The sequence below is a fragment of the Hyla sarda genome, chromosome 1 (genome assembly GCF_029499605.1).
Source record: "Hyla sarda isolate aHylSar1 chromosome 1, aHylSar1.hap1, whole genome shotgun sequence".
Taxonomy (NCBI): domain Eukaryota; kingdom Metazoa; phylum Chordata; class Amphibia; order Anura; family Hylidae; genus Hyla; species Hyla sarda.
The window spans coordinates 253,653,794-253,670,683 of NC_079189.1; the positions used below are offsets into that span (position 1 = coordinate 253,653,794).

General features: G+C 42.7%; 1 protein-coding gene across 1 annotated transcript in view; it reads right to left on the bottom strand.

Annotated features, from left to right (window-relative positions):
- The window catches only part of ADGRL3 (adhesion G protein-coupled receptor L3), a 961,109-nt gene that overhangs the window by 363,290 nt on the left and 580,929 nt on the right, over positions 1–16,890 (bottom strand). Inside the window, exon 17 of the mRNA XM_056570909.1 lies at positions 1,126–1,346. Coding sequence (XP_056426884.1) covers positions 1,126–1,346 — 221 coding nt within the window. The remainder of the gene's footprint in view (positions 1–1,125; positions 1,347–16,890) is intronic.

Consider the following 16,890-nt stretch of genomic DNA (forward strand, 5'->3'; position numbering starts at 1 on the left):
ACGTATGAGAACGTCATGTGTCCTTAAGGGGTTAAATATGGTCATTATCGAAACGATCCCTCGACATACACATAAAAGATTTCAAAAACTGATCAATAGAGAATCTTTTTTTATTTTTACACTTGATACACTTTCTCCGTGTGGTTTTAATGAAACCATTGAAAATGCAAGATAGCTTCTGGCAGTTTTACTTCTAAAATGCTTTTTCGTATGTATATATATATATATATATATATATATATATATATATATATATATATAATTATTGTTTAGTTTGATTCTTTGATATATTGAAAGTACAAATTTATATTTATGTCTGTTCTAACTTTTTGTCCATCTAAGGGTTAAATGACTCTGTATAAATACCATGTACCTTCCCTGCTCTCAATATGCCTGATGAAACAGTTTTCTGCGAAACGCATTGCATTGTGGGTAATAAACCATTTCACTCTACACAAGGTCCATGCGCCTTGCTTGATCCTGTGGTTTCCTTGGAGGTCTCTGTGTGTTTGTTGTATCATCCCAGGAGCGGCTGCCGGATCCGAGATTATTTTATCTCTACTACGCTATACCATTGTTGTACTTGGCTCAGTACAACCACAGAGGGTGAAATTGTGTTCATTTCTCTTAAAGGGGTATGCCCGTGGAAAACTTTTTTTTAAAATCAACTGGTGCCAGAAAGTGAAACAGATTTGTAAATTACTTCTATTAAAAAATCTTAATCCTTCCAATAGAATTTTTATGGGCTGTATAGTACAGAAAAAATGCTTTTCTTTTTGGATTTCTCTGATGTCACGACCACAGTGCTCTCTGCTGACCTCTGCTGTCCATTTTAGGAACTGTCCAGAGCAGCATATGTTTGCTATGGGGATTTTCTTCTGCTCTGGACAGTTCCAAAAATGGACAGCAGAGGTCAGCAGAGAGCTAAGAAGTAATTTACAAATATGTTTAACTTTCTGGCACCAGTTGATTTAAAAAAAAAAATAAAGTTTTCCACGGGAGTACCCCTTTAATTATATACGTTATGACACCATGGAGGGCTTTCCTTTGTTTTAGGGACAGAAGTATGGCATTCAAATTGTGCCTGTATTAGAGTGAAAAGCATTACAGAAACATTTTACTTACACTTTATCTGTTCCATAACTTTTATAATCTACTGCTGCAGATACAGATACAATTAGCGCAGGCATCCCATAACCGACTAGATAGAAATATTTCCTTTTAGAATTTTCACTTTCGAAAACTTCAACCAGCATGATGTATAGTTGAACTCCTTCAAGGAACATCCATGTAAATGCAGCCAAGAAGAAAAAATGGAGGAGTGCAGCAAACACAGCACAGGCAATCTAAAAAAGGGAAATATAAAGGCATGTAATCAAATATTTACAATAAATGTGTAAAAGAATCTGACAGCTTTGAGGAAAAGTTAAAGGAAATGTGTCATCAAAAATATTAACTATGGTTTAAAATCAAGTTATTACATTAGCCATATTTTTCAACAATGTTTGGGGATTTTTATTTCTCTCATTTCTATTTTGCTCAAATAATACTGGAATTTTGCAGTTTTCTTTATGTTCACTAACTTTCAAGTCGGAGGAGCGGATATTGCAAGTGGGCAAAACCATGCTTGTATGCGGTGACAATTTGCCAAATTATTTGCAAACTGCAGTAACCCTTGCCTGCCCTGAGAAAAAATTTTACAAAACTGGGTTGGGAATAGAATCATTAATAATCTTTTCTATCAGTATAATCTATATAATCTCCCTAGTGCCCTCCCAAATAACCCATCAGATCATGAGGCTCTAGATAGACTATTGACCTCTACCATCCTCAAAGGAGGAACTGCAGAAAAGAGTAGTTGCTGTGCTGTGATTGGCCAAATAAGTATAGAAAATGGAGAAATGAAAAATAGCTTTGCACCATAGAGAGGACTCTTAGGGGCTTAATAACAGCAGCAAGAGCCTTGTTACAACTCTTAAGGGGTAATCTAACAAAGCCATGTAGATCTTTAAAAACAACAGGTACCCTTATGGCTTGGCCCTGCGTCATAGCGGGTCGGGCCTGGCCTCTAACAACGGCCAGGACCTGTGGCTAATAGCGCACGGCACTGATCGCGGTGCCGTGCGCTATTAACCCTTTAGACGCGGCATTCAAAGTTGATCACCGCATCTAGAGTGAAACTAAACTACAATAGAGAAAGAACAAACAGGGGTGCCTCGGCCCTGCTGCGTCTGACCACGGGTGTACTCTCAAAGAAGGTAGGATACCTGCTGGTGCAAATACGGTGGTGCTCTGACTTTAATAGAATGTAGCAAGTCACAGTCCAAGAAAAGAAAGAATCAGTTGGCGACTCACCATTCAGTTGCTTCACAGTTCTTCTTTTATTGAAGGAACATACTCACATACATAGAAAGGGGAGAGAAGGACAACAAACAGATGCGGGGGGGGGGGGGGGGGGGTACTGCTCAACAGGTGACGGGATCCGTTTCACATAGGAATCGTGCTTCTTCTGGCCTGAGCTAGTGGGGATCACGTGCTCTCTAAATACAGGTAAGTGGAGCTCTGACAACCTATCAGCTAGTCACAGCAGGTTACGTGACATAAGGGTAGGAGGGACCAAAACCGTATTAACCCTTAACAGTGCAAAAAAGCATTAAATTATATTCCAAAAAGTGGAAATATTAAAAACATGGGGCCATATCGACCCGGTCATTAAGTCCCAGAGGACCAGTCGCGTCAGTTCTTAATATCCAATAGGTTTCTCTTTTTAGCAAACAATTATTCAGTGACCTCCCTTGTTGCGGTTCTATTCTTTCTATACCTGCAAAAGTTATCAGGTCTGGGTTCGACTCATGAAACTCTTCCATGTGGGCTATTAGTCGGGGCGCTCCTTTTTTAGTTTTAAGTGAATATCTGTGTTCCCATATACGATTGAACAAAGGTCTAATCGTCTTCCCGACATAATAATAGCCACATGGACAGAATAGCACGTATACTACGTGCTTTGTTTTACACATTATCAAAGATGGCAATGTGTGTGTTATGGATCCTATCCTAAAACTTTTTTGACCTGTGTTGAAAGTACAGTAGTTACAGTTCTTACAGGGATAACTACTTATCGGGCTCATGTCATCTAGCCAAGATTTCTTTTTTTGTTGTTAATTCTTCTTCAACAACAAAAAAAGAACACTTGGCTAGATGACATAAGCCCGATAGGTAATTATCCCTGTAAGAACTGTAACTACTGTACTTTCAACACAGGTCAAAAAAGTTTTAGGATAGGGTCCATAACACACACATTGACATCTTTGATAACGTGTAAAACAAAGCACGTAGTATACGTGCTATTCTGTCCATGTGGCTATTATTATGTAGGGAAGACGATTAGACCTTTGTTCAATCGTATACGTGAACACAGATATTCACTTAAAACTAAAAAAGGAGCGCCCCGACTAATAGCCCACATGGAAGAATTTCATGAGTCGAACCCAGACCTGATAACTATTGCAGGTATAGAAAGAATAGAACCGCAACAAGGGAGGTCACTTAATTATTTGCTAAAAAGAGAAACCTATTGGATATTAAGAACTGATGCGACCGGTCCTCTGGGACTTAATGACCGGGTCGATATGGCCCCATGTTTTTAATATTTCCACTTTTTGTAAAAAATTTTTATGTTTTTTTTGCACTGTTAAGGGCTAATACGGTTTTGGTCCCTCCTACCCTTATGTGTCATTGATCACGTAACCTGCTGTGACTAGCTGATAGGTTGTCAGAGCTTCACTTACCTGTATTTAGAGAGCACGTGATTCCCACTAGCTCAGGCCAGAAGAAGCACGATTCCCGTGTGAAACGGATCCCATCGCCTGTTGAGCAGTACCCCCCCATCTGTTTGTTGTCCTTCTCTCCCCTTTCTATGTATGTGAGTATGTTCCTTCAATAAAAGAAGTACCGTGAAGCAACTGAACTGGTGAGTCGCCGACTGATTCTTTCTTTTCTTGGACTGTGACTTGAAACTTAACTACCCCCGGCTAGCTCAGTGGGCTGTTCGGCATCCCAAACAGCTGTAGGAGACGAGGAGGGACCCCTTACCTGCCTCCTGGTGTCCGATCGCCAAATGACTGCTCAGTGCCTGAGATCCAGGCATGAGGAGTCAAGCGGCAGAATCATTGATCAATGGTTTCCTATGAGAAACCATTGATCAATGTAAAAGATCAGTGTGTGCAGTTTTATAGCCCCCTATGGGAGCTATAACACTGCAAAAAAAAAGTGAAAAAAAGTTAATAAAGATCATTTAACCCCTTCCCTAATAAAAGTTTGAATCACCCCCTTTTCCCATGAAAAAAAGTGTAAATAAAAATAAAAAAACATATGTGGTATCGCCGCGTGCGGAAATGTCCAAATTATAAAAATATATCGTAAATTAAACCGCATGGTCAATGGCGTACGGGCAAAGAAAATCCAAAGTCCAAAATAGCGTAATTTTGGTCACTTTTTATATAATAAAAAAATAAATAAAAAGCGATCAAAAAGTCCGATCAATACAAAAATGGTACCGATAAAAACTTCAGATCACGGCGCAAAAAATTACCCCTCAGAAGATGAAGCTTTTAAATGCATAAATTTTCCTGCATGTAGTTATGATTTTTTTTTGAAGTACGACAAAATCAAACCTATATAAGTAGGGTATCATTTTAACCCCTTAAGGACGCAGCTCATTTGGGCATTAAGGACGCAGAAAATGTTATTTTTACGTTTTCATTTTTTCCTCCTCGCCTTCAAAAAATCATAACTCTTTTATATTTTCATCCACAGACTAGTATGAGGGCTTGTTTTTTGCGTGACCAGTTGTCCGTTGTAATGCCATCACTCACTTTACCATAAAATGTATGGTGCCACCAAAAAAATACTATTTGTGTTAGGAAATTAAACAGAAAACCGCAATTTCGCTAATTTTGGAAGGTTTCGTTTTAACGCCGTACAATTTATGGTAAAAGTGACATGTGTTCTTTATTCTTTGGGTCAATATGATTAAAATGATACCCGTGATAACATACTTTAAAAAAAAATCACAAACTTTTTAACCAAATTAGTACGTTTAAGATCCCCCTATTTTGAAGACCTTTAACTTTTTCATTTTTCCATATAAGTGGCGGTATGAGGTCTACTTTTTATTGATACCATATTTGCTTATATAAAACTTTTAATAAATTTTTTATAAAATGTATTTTAATAAAATGTTCACGCCGTTCACCGTACGGTATCATTAACATTTTATTTTAATAGTTCAGATATTTACGCACGTGGTGATACCAAATATGTATGGAAAATATTTTTTTAACACTTTTTGGGGGTGAAATAGGGAAAATGGGGCAATTTACGTTTTTATTGGGGAGGGGGTTTTTCAAATTTTTTTTTACTTTATTTTTTTACTTTTATTTTTACTTTTATAGGGGACTATTTATAGCAATCACTCGACTGCTAATCCTGTTCAGTGCTATGTATAGGACATAGCACTGATCAGGGTTATCGGTCATCTTCTGCTCTGGTCTGCGGGAAGGCAGATCAGAGCAGAAGACTCCCGGAAGACAGCGGAGGCAGGTGAGGGGACCTCTGGCTGCCGTGCTGGATGATCGGATCGCCGCGGCAGCGCTGCGGGCGATCCGATCATCCAATTAAGTGACCGCGATGCTGCAGATGCCGTTATCGGTATTGATCACGGCATCTGAGGGGTTAATGGCGGACATCCGCGGGATCGACAGCCGGGACCTGCCGCGCATGATCCGGACATCGCACCGATGCCCGCGGTTATGCTTAGGACGTAAATGTACGTCCTGGTGCGTTAAGTACCGCATCACCAGGACGAACATTTACGTCCTTTGTCGTTAAGGGGTTAATCACATGGACCTACAGAATAAAGAGAAGGTGTCTTTTTTACCGAAAAAAGTACTGCGTAGAAATGGAAGCCCCCAAAAGTTACAAAATGGTGCTTTTTCTTCAATTTGGTCGCACAATGAATTTTTGTTTCTGTTTTGTCGTAGATTTTTGGGAAAAATAACTGATGTCATTACAAGGTAGAATTGGTGGCGCAAAAAATAAATCATATTGGTTTTTAGGTGCAAAATTGTAACAGAGTTATGATTTTTTTTAAAGGTAAGGAGTAAAAAATGAAAGTGCAAAAACAGAAAAACCCTTGGTCCTTAAGGGATTAAATAAATGGAAGCCCCCCACCACATCTTATCTTATCACCACTATATGTTCCCAAATACTCCCTCATCACCACTATAAGTGTGGGCTACCTCGGTGGAGAACAAATCTACTGGTTTTCAAATCAACTAGTGCCAGAAAATGAAACAGATTTGTAAGTTATTTCTATATTTTTTTATTTTTTATTTAGCCTTCCTTCAGCTGTTGTATGCTACAGAGAAACAGTGCTTTCTGCTGATACCTCTGTATGTGTCAAGAACTGTCCAGAGTAAATCTCCATAGCAAACCCCTCCTGCTCTGGACAGTTTCTGACACAAAGGTGTAAGCAGAGAGCACTGTGGTCAGACTGGAAAGAACTACATAACTTTATCTATATTATACAGCAGCTTATAAGTACTGCAAGTGCGAACAGGGCTTGCAAAGCATTTGTACTTTGCCAGGCTTGGCTCACGCATGCCTGGCAATGGCGCTGTTATTTTCAGGGATTAGGAACACATGGGGTTTAGGCACCCGATGAATGGAAAAAGTATTTTGAACACTGGGATGATATCTGTGTAGCCCAGGATACCTTGCAGCATCACTTGACCCCACGTTAGCCAATCATTGCTTTGAACTATGTGACATACAGCTCCCAGGCCAATCAGGAGACAAAATAAGGGTGGGTTTAAAAGGCTGAAAAAACCCTATGCACTACATTGCGGTCATGAGAAAGCAGTGTACAGGAACTACTAATCCAAGAAAGCCTTCACAAAACCAATAGAAAGCAAGCTGAGCAAAGCATTGAGCAGTAGGCTGACTTCAGTGATCTGTCACCTGCATTACTGTGTCCAGTTGGTGGATGACAAATCCCAGCAGTGTCACTGCAGAACAAGCCAATAAAAGCTATCACACAACAACACAAAGCAAGCTGAGCAAAGCAGTAGAATGACCATTATTTTAACATAAATAAGCATAAAAGCGCTGAGAGTAAATGTGAAATCGGCATCTAAGGCCAAATTACATGAATTTTCTGGGTTTCTTTAAATATTAAATATTAATGTATATTTACCATATTTATCGGGGTATACCACGCACCGGCCTATAACACGCACCCTCATTTTACCAAGGATATTTGGGTAAAAAAAGTTTTTTACCCAAATATCCATGGTAAAATGAGGGTGCGTGTGTGCGCGTGTATACCCCGATAAACCCCCAGGAAAGGCAGGGGAAGAGAGGCCGTCGCTGCCCGTTCTGTCCCCCTGACTATCGGTGACGGCGCCCCATTGCCGGAGCCGATAGCCAGGGGGAGAGAAGCGGCGCCGACAGCCAGGGGGAGAGAAGGGGCAGCGGCACCCATTGCCGGCGCCGCTGCCCCGTTGCCTCCCCCCATCCCTGGTTGCATAATTACCTGTTGCCGGGGTCGGGTCCACGCTGCTTCAGGCCTCTGGTGTGCGTCCCCTGCGTCGTTGCTATGCACTGCGCGGCGCGGCGCACTGACGTCATGCGCAGCGCATAGCAACGACGCAGGGGACGCACACCGGAGGCCTGAAGCAGCACGGACCCGACCCCGGCAACAGGTAATTATGCAACCAGGGATGGGGGGAGGCAACGGGGCAGCGGCGCCGGCAATGGGTGCCGCTGCCCCTTCTCTCCCCCTGTCTGTCAGCGCCGCTTCTCTCCCCCTGGCTATCGGCGCCGGCAATGGGGCGCCGGCACCGATAGTCAGGGGGACAGAACGGGCAGCGGCGCCGATAGTCAGGGGGAGCGAAGGGCCGGCAGCAGGGCTCTAGACCCCAGGAAAGGCATGGAGAGAGAAGCCGGCAGCGACAGCCTCTCTCCCCCTGCCTTTCCTGGGGGTGTATCGGCGTATAACACGCACATAGACTTTGGGCTAAAAATTTTAGCTTAAAAAGTGCGTGTTATACGCCGATAAATACGGTATGTTAAACAGAGGTAGAAATGCTAAAATGGTTGAGAGGGTTTTCTTAAACAAAGTATTTCTACCTGTGTTTAACATAAATACACATTAAAAGCGTTAAGAGTAAACACTTATGCATTTTTTTGTTTTGTTTACAAAAACTATTTCTTATGATCTGACTTTTTTATTGCTTTTTAAATATATATTTTTAGGGTATACAAAGTGACCAAAAATACACAAATTTAAACATTGGTATTTTTTTTTACATATAAGTCATTGACCGGGTGGTTTAATTAAAATTATTTTTTCTATAGTTCAGACATTTACCCATGCAGCAATACCACATTTGTTTATGTTTATTTTTGTTTATATATTTTTTTATGGGAAGACGGAATCAAACTTTTATGAGGAAAGTTGCTGAATCAAATTTATTAACTTTTTTTTAACACTTTTTTTGGTCATCATAGGAGACTATTACCTGCAAACTTCAGATTGCATACACTCTTCAATGCTATGCCATAGCATAGCATTGATCAGTGTTATCAGTGCTTGATTGCACCAGCCTACCATGGCTGACTTGAGCACAGGAGCTCAGCGCGCCGTTATATATGGCAAAATCTAATGCTTCATTCCCTTCAAAGTGGACTTGTCAGCAGGAAAACAGGGGTGTAAATAAGCACATGGCTAGATATGACTAGTCATCAGATATTCAGACATTTCTTTATTGATCTCCATAGTCCTTTCCAGCACTGAGATATAATCCTAAGCATTTGCAACTCAAAAGCCCAGGGGGGATTTCCCAGCATAGCAAGAGCCTTGGCACGTCCAATGCATATTTGTGAGGCAGTGGGCATTAAAAACGAGGATAGGGCTGCAACATATGATTAATTGCACAATCCATTCGCTGCCGATAAATTAATCGATTATTCGATGAATCAGGGAAAAACGGCAAAATGACCAGAAAATGTTTTTTTGAGGGCTTTACGTTAAACAAGTGATCAACGCTTTTTGTGTTTCTCCCATGCTTCTATTATCACTTTGCATAGTGTTTCCCAACCAGGGTGGCTCCAGCTGTTGCAAAACTACAACTCCCAGCATGCCTGGACAGCCGGTGCTAGGACTGCGCTCTCATAGACTCTGGAATCTTGATTTCTGCAACAAGAATATGAAACATCTGCCTCAGAAATTTCACCACGTGAACAGTGCAGCAGAATCCAATTGAACTCAATGGGACTCTGCTGCAGCGGAATGCCCATGCGGAATTTGGGTTAAAGGGGTTCTCCACTGCCCTGCCTTCCGGAGCTCCGCACGCAGCGCCTGGAAGTTTTATTAACTCCGTGTTCGAGGCTGTTCCCTCGTGACGTCACACCCGCCCCCTCAACAAAAGTCTATGGGAAGGGGGCGTGACCGATGTCACAAGGGGGTGACGTCACAAGGGTGGCGGCGTGAAGTCACGAGCGGGCGGGCGTGACGTCACGAGGGGGCAGGCGTGATGTCACGAGGGGGCGGCCTCGAACACGGAAGCCCGCACACAGCGTTCGGAGTAATAAACTTCCGGACGCTGCGAGCGGAGCTCCGGATGGCAGACCAGTGGAGAACCCCTTTAAAGGGGTACTCCGGTGGAAAACTTTTTTTTTTTTTTTTTTTATCAACTGGTGCCAGAAAGTTAAACAGATTGGTAAAATACTTCTATTAACTTCTAATAATCCTTTCAGTACTTATTAGCTGCTGAATACTACAGAGGAAATTCTGATGAATACTACAGAGGAAATTTCTTTCCTTTTGGAACACAGAGCTCTCTGCTGAATCATGAGCACAGTGCTCTCTGCTGACATCTCTGACATAATGCTGACATATGCTGCTCTGGACAGTTCCTAAAATGGACAGAGATGTCAGCAGAGAGCACTGTGTCTCATGATGTAAGCAGAGAGCACTGTGTTTCCAAAAAGAAAATAATTTCCTCTGTAGTATTCATCAGCTATAAGTACTGGAAGTATTAAGATTTTTTTAATAGAAGTAATTTACAAATATGTTTAACTTTCTGGCACCAGTTGATTAAAATAAATAAATTAATAAAAACAGTTTTCCACTAGAGTACCCCTTTAACCCCTTAAGGACACATGACGTACTGGAACGTCATGTGTCCACTCCCGATCTATAACGCGGGGCCACGGCGTGGCCCCGCGTCATAGCGGTTCGGGCCGGCCTCTAACAACGGCCGGGACCGTGGCTAACAGCGCGCGGCATTGATCGCTGTGCCGCGCGCTATTAACCCTTTAGACGCGGCGTTCAAAGTTGAACGCCGCGTCTAAAGTGAAACCGAAAGCATGCCGGCTAGCTCAGTGGGCTGTTCGGGATAGCCGCGGTGAAATCGCGGCATCCCGAACAGCTGACAGGACAGCGGGAGGGCCCCTACCTGCCTCCTCGCTGTCCGATCGCCGAATGACCTGCTCAGTGCCTGAGATCCAGGCATGAGCAGTCATCCGGCAGAATCATCGATCACTGGTTTCCTATGAGAAACCAGTGATCAATGTAAAAGATCAGTGTGTGCAGTGTTATAGGTCCCTATGGGACCTATAACACTGCAAAAAAAAAGTGCAAAAAAAAAGTGAATAAACATCATTTAACCCCTTCCCTATTAAAAGTTTGAATCACCCCCCTTTTCCCATAAAAGAAAAAACACAGTGTAAATAAAAATAAAAATAAACATAAATGGTATCGCCGCGTGCGGAAATGTCCGAATTATAAAAATATATCGTTAATTAACCGCACGGTCAATGGCGTGCGCGCAAAAAAATTCCAAAGTCCAAAATAGTGCATTTTTGGTCACTTTCTATATCATGAAAAAATGAATAAAAAGCGATCAATAAGTCCTATCAATGCAAAAATGATACCGTTAAAAACTTCAGATCACGCGCAAAAAATGAGCCCTCATACCGCCCCATACACGGAAAATAAAAAAGTTATAGGGGTCAGAAGATGACAATTTTAACGTATAAATTTTTCTGCATGAAGTTATGATTTTTTCCAGAAGTGCGACAAATTCAAACCTGTATACGTAGGGTATCATTTTAATCATATGGACCTACAGAATAAAGGTAAGGTGTCATTTTTACAGAAAAATGTACTACGTAGAAACGGAAGCCCCCAAAAGTTACAAAATGGCGTTTTTTTTTCAATTTTGTCTCACAATGATTTTTTTTCCCGTTTCACCGTAGATTTTTGGGCACAATGACTGACGTCATTACAAAGTAGAATTGGTGGTGCAAAAAATAAGCCATCATATGGATTTTTAGGTGCAAATTGAAAGAGTTATGATTTTTTAAAGGCAAGGAGCAAAAAACGAAAATGCAAAAACGGAAAAACCCCCGGTCCTTAAGGGGTTAAAGGGTAGTCCAGTGGTGAAAAACGTATCCCCTATCCTAAGAGCGCTTCGGCTCTGCCATAGAGTTGTATTGAGGGGGCGTGTCGGCCACCGCTTCGTGCGGAGGTCGACACGCCTCTTCCCGTGGGCTGTCGGGGCTCCGTACAGGAGATCGCGGGGAGTCACCACTGGACTACTCCTTAAACTAAGGTTCTATCCCTACTCCGATTGAGAAGCTGTGTGAATGGTAACCAGATTTACCCAATGCTAACCTAATATTTCACCATCAGGAACATAAGTGAAAATTTATAATTTGTGACTTCTCACACCTTTTTTCAAGCTTGAACTTAATACTTTATGCAAGTTGCCACTTTGCAAAATGCATGAAATTGTCTCAGTATATCATGAATTTGCAGTTTTTTCAATGCATCTTTTTGAGTTATTGTTTGTATGCCACCTATTGAATGGAATTAGCCAATAGTGCTGCTACCTTTTAAAGATGTGTTTGAACAGTGTTTATTCATGCATGCCTTTAAACACTGGAGCCTGCATATTTGTGAACTAGTATTGTAATCTGTACTGTAACTTTTTGCATCGTAAGTTAAGTTAAAGTATTTTTACTAAGAAAAAAAAGCTACTTCAGGTTTCTTTTGTTCTAAATTAGAGATTTATGGCAGACTGTTTTATGTAGTGTTTCACCGTGCATATGGCTGGTGAATTAACTGTGATATTAAAGGGCTCATTCACACTATAGATTTTATGTGTAGAATTCCGTTTCAAATAAGGTGCAGCAGCCTTCAATTGTTTTCAATGGGATTCTGCTGCACCATTCACACCGCGGAAATTCTGGACCCTAGACTCTGCAGAAAGAATCTGCTCTGAAATGCATTGTGAAGGTGCATTTCTGAGTGGTCCAATCGCCAGCTTGTTTTGCCCCACCCCCTCTAGAAGAAATCTTCTCCCTAGGATATTCCATAGTGTGAAAGTGACTACTCGACTACTTAAAAGTAAATCAGTCAGCTCTACTTTTTCATAGAAGCTGCATAGTTGTTAGGCTAGGACTCCACTGAGATTTTTGCCCTGCGATTTTTGTGGCATAAAAACTGCCACAGTTTTCCCTGCGTTTTTACCTTTGTGTGGATTTTGACTTTTTTGGCCCCTTTGGCGTTTATTTTTTACAAAATAGTTGGGTAGCAAAAAAAAGTTGGGAGTAGTAGTACTTGTAGTTAAGGAAAGATCACAGCAGGTATCACTACTGACACCCGCTGTGATCCTCCTGTATAATGTATAGATGCAGCGGCCGCTCTTCTATGGTCCCCTGCACTGCCGTATATATACACATATTCCTAGAGCTGTGATAGGCTGGAACCATCTGGCCAATCACAGCTCTCTGCAGGAAATATGAATATGTGTATATATACGTCAGTGCAGGGGATCATAGACGAGCAGCCAGACGCATCTATACATTATACAGGAGGATCGCAACAGGCGATCTGTCTATTAGTACAGGTACTACTACCCCGATCATGGAACAGTGTGTTCCATGCTGGGAGTAGTAGTACTACCTAAAAAATGTTTTTTAAAAAGTGAAAAACACAAACACACTACATTTTTATTATTGTCGGCTACATTTTTAGTGCTTTACTCGCCCACATAAATTGATCCCTGTTTAAAAATTGATAAATATTTCGTAATAAAAAGGATAGATCTCGTTAGATACAATTTTTTTCATCACTACTGTATCTTTATTATATTTTTTTTTATGGTACCCTACGAAATTTTAATAAAAAAGGTATCTCCATAATTTTTTGCGATCGCTAAAGTCCAAGAAAGAATAAAAAACGCCTGCAAAAACGCAAAATTTAAAACCAACATGGCGTTTTTCTTGGCGTCTTTGCTCTCCCATAGACTTCTATGGGATGAAAATGTCACGATTTCAAGGCAAAAAACGCCAAAGTAGGTATTGTCGGTCGATTTGAAAATCCAGTCTTTGAGCCCGAAATTGCTGAAAAACGCCAAAAGGATTAAAAAAACGCCAAACTGAAAAACGCAAAGTGAATCTGACATTTTGCAGTTTACTACTGACTTGCAGCTAACATCTGGACGCGGCGTTTTTTCACTGAAAAAACGCTGTGCGGGAAAATTGGGTTTTTTTGCGGCATTTTTGCAAAAAAAATAAAATAAAAACTCAGTGGAGTTCCAGCCTTAGGGTATAAAAGCAAACTGAACCTTGCCTGAAGCTCATAGTTGCCATTCTTATAAAATTGCCTTTTTATTTCTCATACAAGTCTTAGGGTGCGTTCACACGGGGGTATTTGTCAGCGGATTCGCAGCTGCGGATCCGCTGACAAAGGCCCCTAAAGTGCTGCCCTCTTTGTGCCTGCTAATAGCAGAAATCCGCCGCTACCGGCAGACACACTGCGATGTGCGAGTCACAGTATATCCGCACATCCCGGCCGCTCCCCCGGCTCCCTGAGCTACACAGAGAGCGGCCGCGATGTGTGCGAGTACACTGCAGGGTAACTCGCACATCGCAGTGTGTCTGCTAGTAGCGGCGGATTGACGCTATTAGCAGGCACAAAGAGGGCAGAATTTAGGGGCCTTTGTCAGCAGATTCGCAGCGGATACGCCTGTGTGAACGCACCCTTAAAAAGGTTATCCAGGATTAGAAAACCAGAGCTAATTTCTTCAGGTTGTGCGTGGTATTACAGCTCAATGCCATTGAAGTAAATAGTGCCAAGTTGTAATGCCACACACAACCCGAGGATAGGTGTGGTGCTGTTTTTCAACCCGTTCAGGACCCATGACGTAACGTTACGTCCCGACACCCTGGGTCTTAAGGACCCATGACGTACAGTTACGTCATGGGCAGTTCCTGTCGCCGTGCGCTGGGCGGAGATCGGGTCGGGATGCCTGCTGAAATCGTTCAGCAGGCATCCCGTGCAAATGCCCAGGGGGGTCATCAGACCCCCCCCATGTCGCACTTATCATCTAGCACTGATGATGAGCCCCCTGCATGGCGGCGGAGACGCCGTCGGGCGAGGCCACGCACCCCCCATGATAGTGGCCCAGTGGCCGGCACTAGGGCGAGTGGTGATGCCGCTCGTACTAGGAGTCCGACCCCCCAGACAAGTTTACCGGAGCCCCCTTCCGGTGAACCTGTCTGGAGACCCCCAGAGGCTTATCAGCCACGGATTGCAGAGTTTGTTGGCGACTCCGGAATCCAGATTGACAATTCCGGATTCACTGAAATTTACTATTTCAGTTATTTTTTCAGTGACAGTTTTGTCAATCTGATGGTGGAGCAGACGAATCTGTACGCCAGGCAGTTAATCGCCCACCACCCGGATTCTTTTTTGGCCAGGTCCAATTAATGGTACGCCGTCAGTGCAGCAGAAATTAGGACATTTTGGGGCCTCTTGCTGCATATGGGCCTGGTCAAAAAGCCAAGTGTCAGACAGTACTGGAGCGGGGACGTCCTATACCAGACCCCGCTTTACAGTATGGTCATGACACGGAAGTGGTTCGAGGCCATTTGGAAATGCCTGCATTATGCAGATAATGTGGCATGTCCACCCCGAAGTGATCCCGCCTATGACCGGCTTTACAAAGTGAGGCCGGTCATTGATCACTTTGGGGCCAAATTTTTGGAGGCCTACGTACCGATTAGGGAGCTCTCGGTTGATGAGTCTCTTATCAGTTTTAAGGGGAGACTCATCTTCCGCCAGTATATTCCATCGAAGCGGGCGCAATATGGCGTGAAGCTCTATAAACTTTGTGAGAGTACCTCCGGGTACACTCTCAAGTTTAGAGTGTATGAGGGACGAGATTCCCGTATTGAACCCCCAGATTGTTCCCCCATTCTGGGTGTTAGCGGGAAAATCGTTTGGGAGCTTGTGCACCCATTGCTGGATAAGGGTTACCACGTGTACGTGGACAACTTTTATATCAGCATCCCTCTCTTCACATCCCTTGCCTCCCTCTAAATTTTGTTAAGACACCTATTCCCAAGGGTGAGTCCCGTACCTTTACCCATGAAAACCTGTTGCTGGTCAAGTATAAGGATAAGAGGGATGTCCTTATGCTGACCACTATTCATGGTAACGGCAGTTCACCTGTCCCTGTGCGAGGTACCACAACAACGGTCCTCAAGCCCGATTGTATTCTGGACTACAATCGGTATATGGGCGGGAGTTGATCTTTCTGATCAAGTCCTCAAGCCATATAACGCCATGCAGAAAACACGGGTATGGTACAAGAAAGTTGCAGTCTACATGGTACAGTTTGCCATGTACAACTCTTTTGTACTGTCCCAGTACGCTGGCAACACAGGGACATTCCTCCAGTTCCAAGAAGAAGTCCTAAAGGTCCTGATCTTTGGCGACCGGGAAAGAGCAGGCCGGACTTCCCAAGGAACTGGAAATATAGGTGCCAGGATCGTCCCAGGCCAACACTTTCCAGGGGAGGTCCCCCACACTGGAAAGAAGGGACGAGCCCAGAAAAGATGCAGAGTGTGTTACAAGAGGGGGATTCGGAAGGACACCATCACTCAATGTGACACTTGCCCCGATCAGCCGGGCCTCTGCATTAAGGATTGCTTCAGGGAGTATCACACTTCCATGGAGTACTAAATTTTCCCTCTTCATTTTAATTTTCCACAATTTGACCCCAGTGTACCAAGTCCAGAGTACATTCCAAGTTTTAACCCCATAAAACCACTAAATTGCCCAAAAAAATGTTTAATAAAAAAAAAAAAAAAAACTGATAAGACCTCTGGGGGTATTTTTTTTAATAAAAAATGGGTCATGGGTCACTGAGTCACTATCATCGGGGACTTTTTACGTTGCCTCAAATGCGCCGCGCTCTCTCCACCTGAGCGGGGTGCGCATTTGAGGCAACAGGTTAGGGACGGCCACACACATCACATTCCCAGAATAATGATTCAGAGCATAGGGTTTGGGGTGGGCATATTTTTTAGTTTTGGCTATGCTCAGGATCATCATTCTGGGAACATAACCTGTTTTATAATTTTATGTCCCACTGTACCCCATTTTAGTTATTTAGTGTACCCCAGTTATTTACCCCATGTAATACCCCTTGAGGGGGGGGGGTCCCACTGTTCTGGCTCCATAGGAGAAATACACAACTCAAGGACCCTGACTGATCTCCGGCACCTCTGAGACTGGTGTACATGCTGTTTACGCCCAGACATTGTGTATGTTCTTACTCCAAAAAAATTTACTTACAAATTTACAATGACATTTTCTCCTTTTACCACTTGTGAAAATGAAAAATTTGGGGTAACCCCAGCATCTTAGTGTAAAAAAAAATCAAATTTTTCCTTTTCACATCCCACTTAATGAACATTTATCAAACACCTGTGGGGGGTTAAGGCTCACTGTACCCCATGTTACGTTCCTTG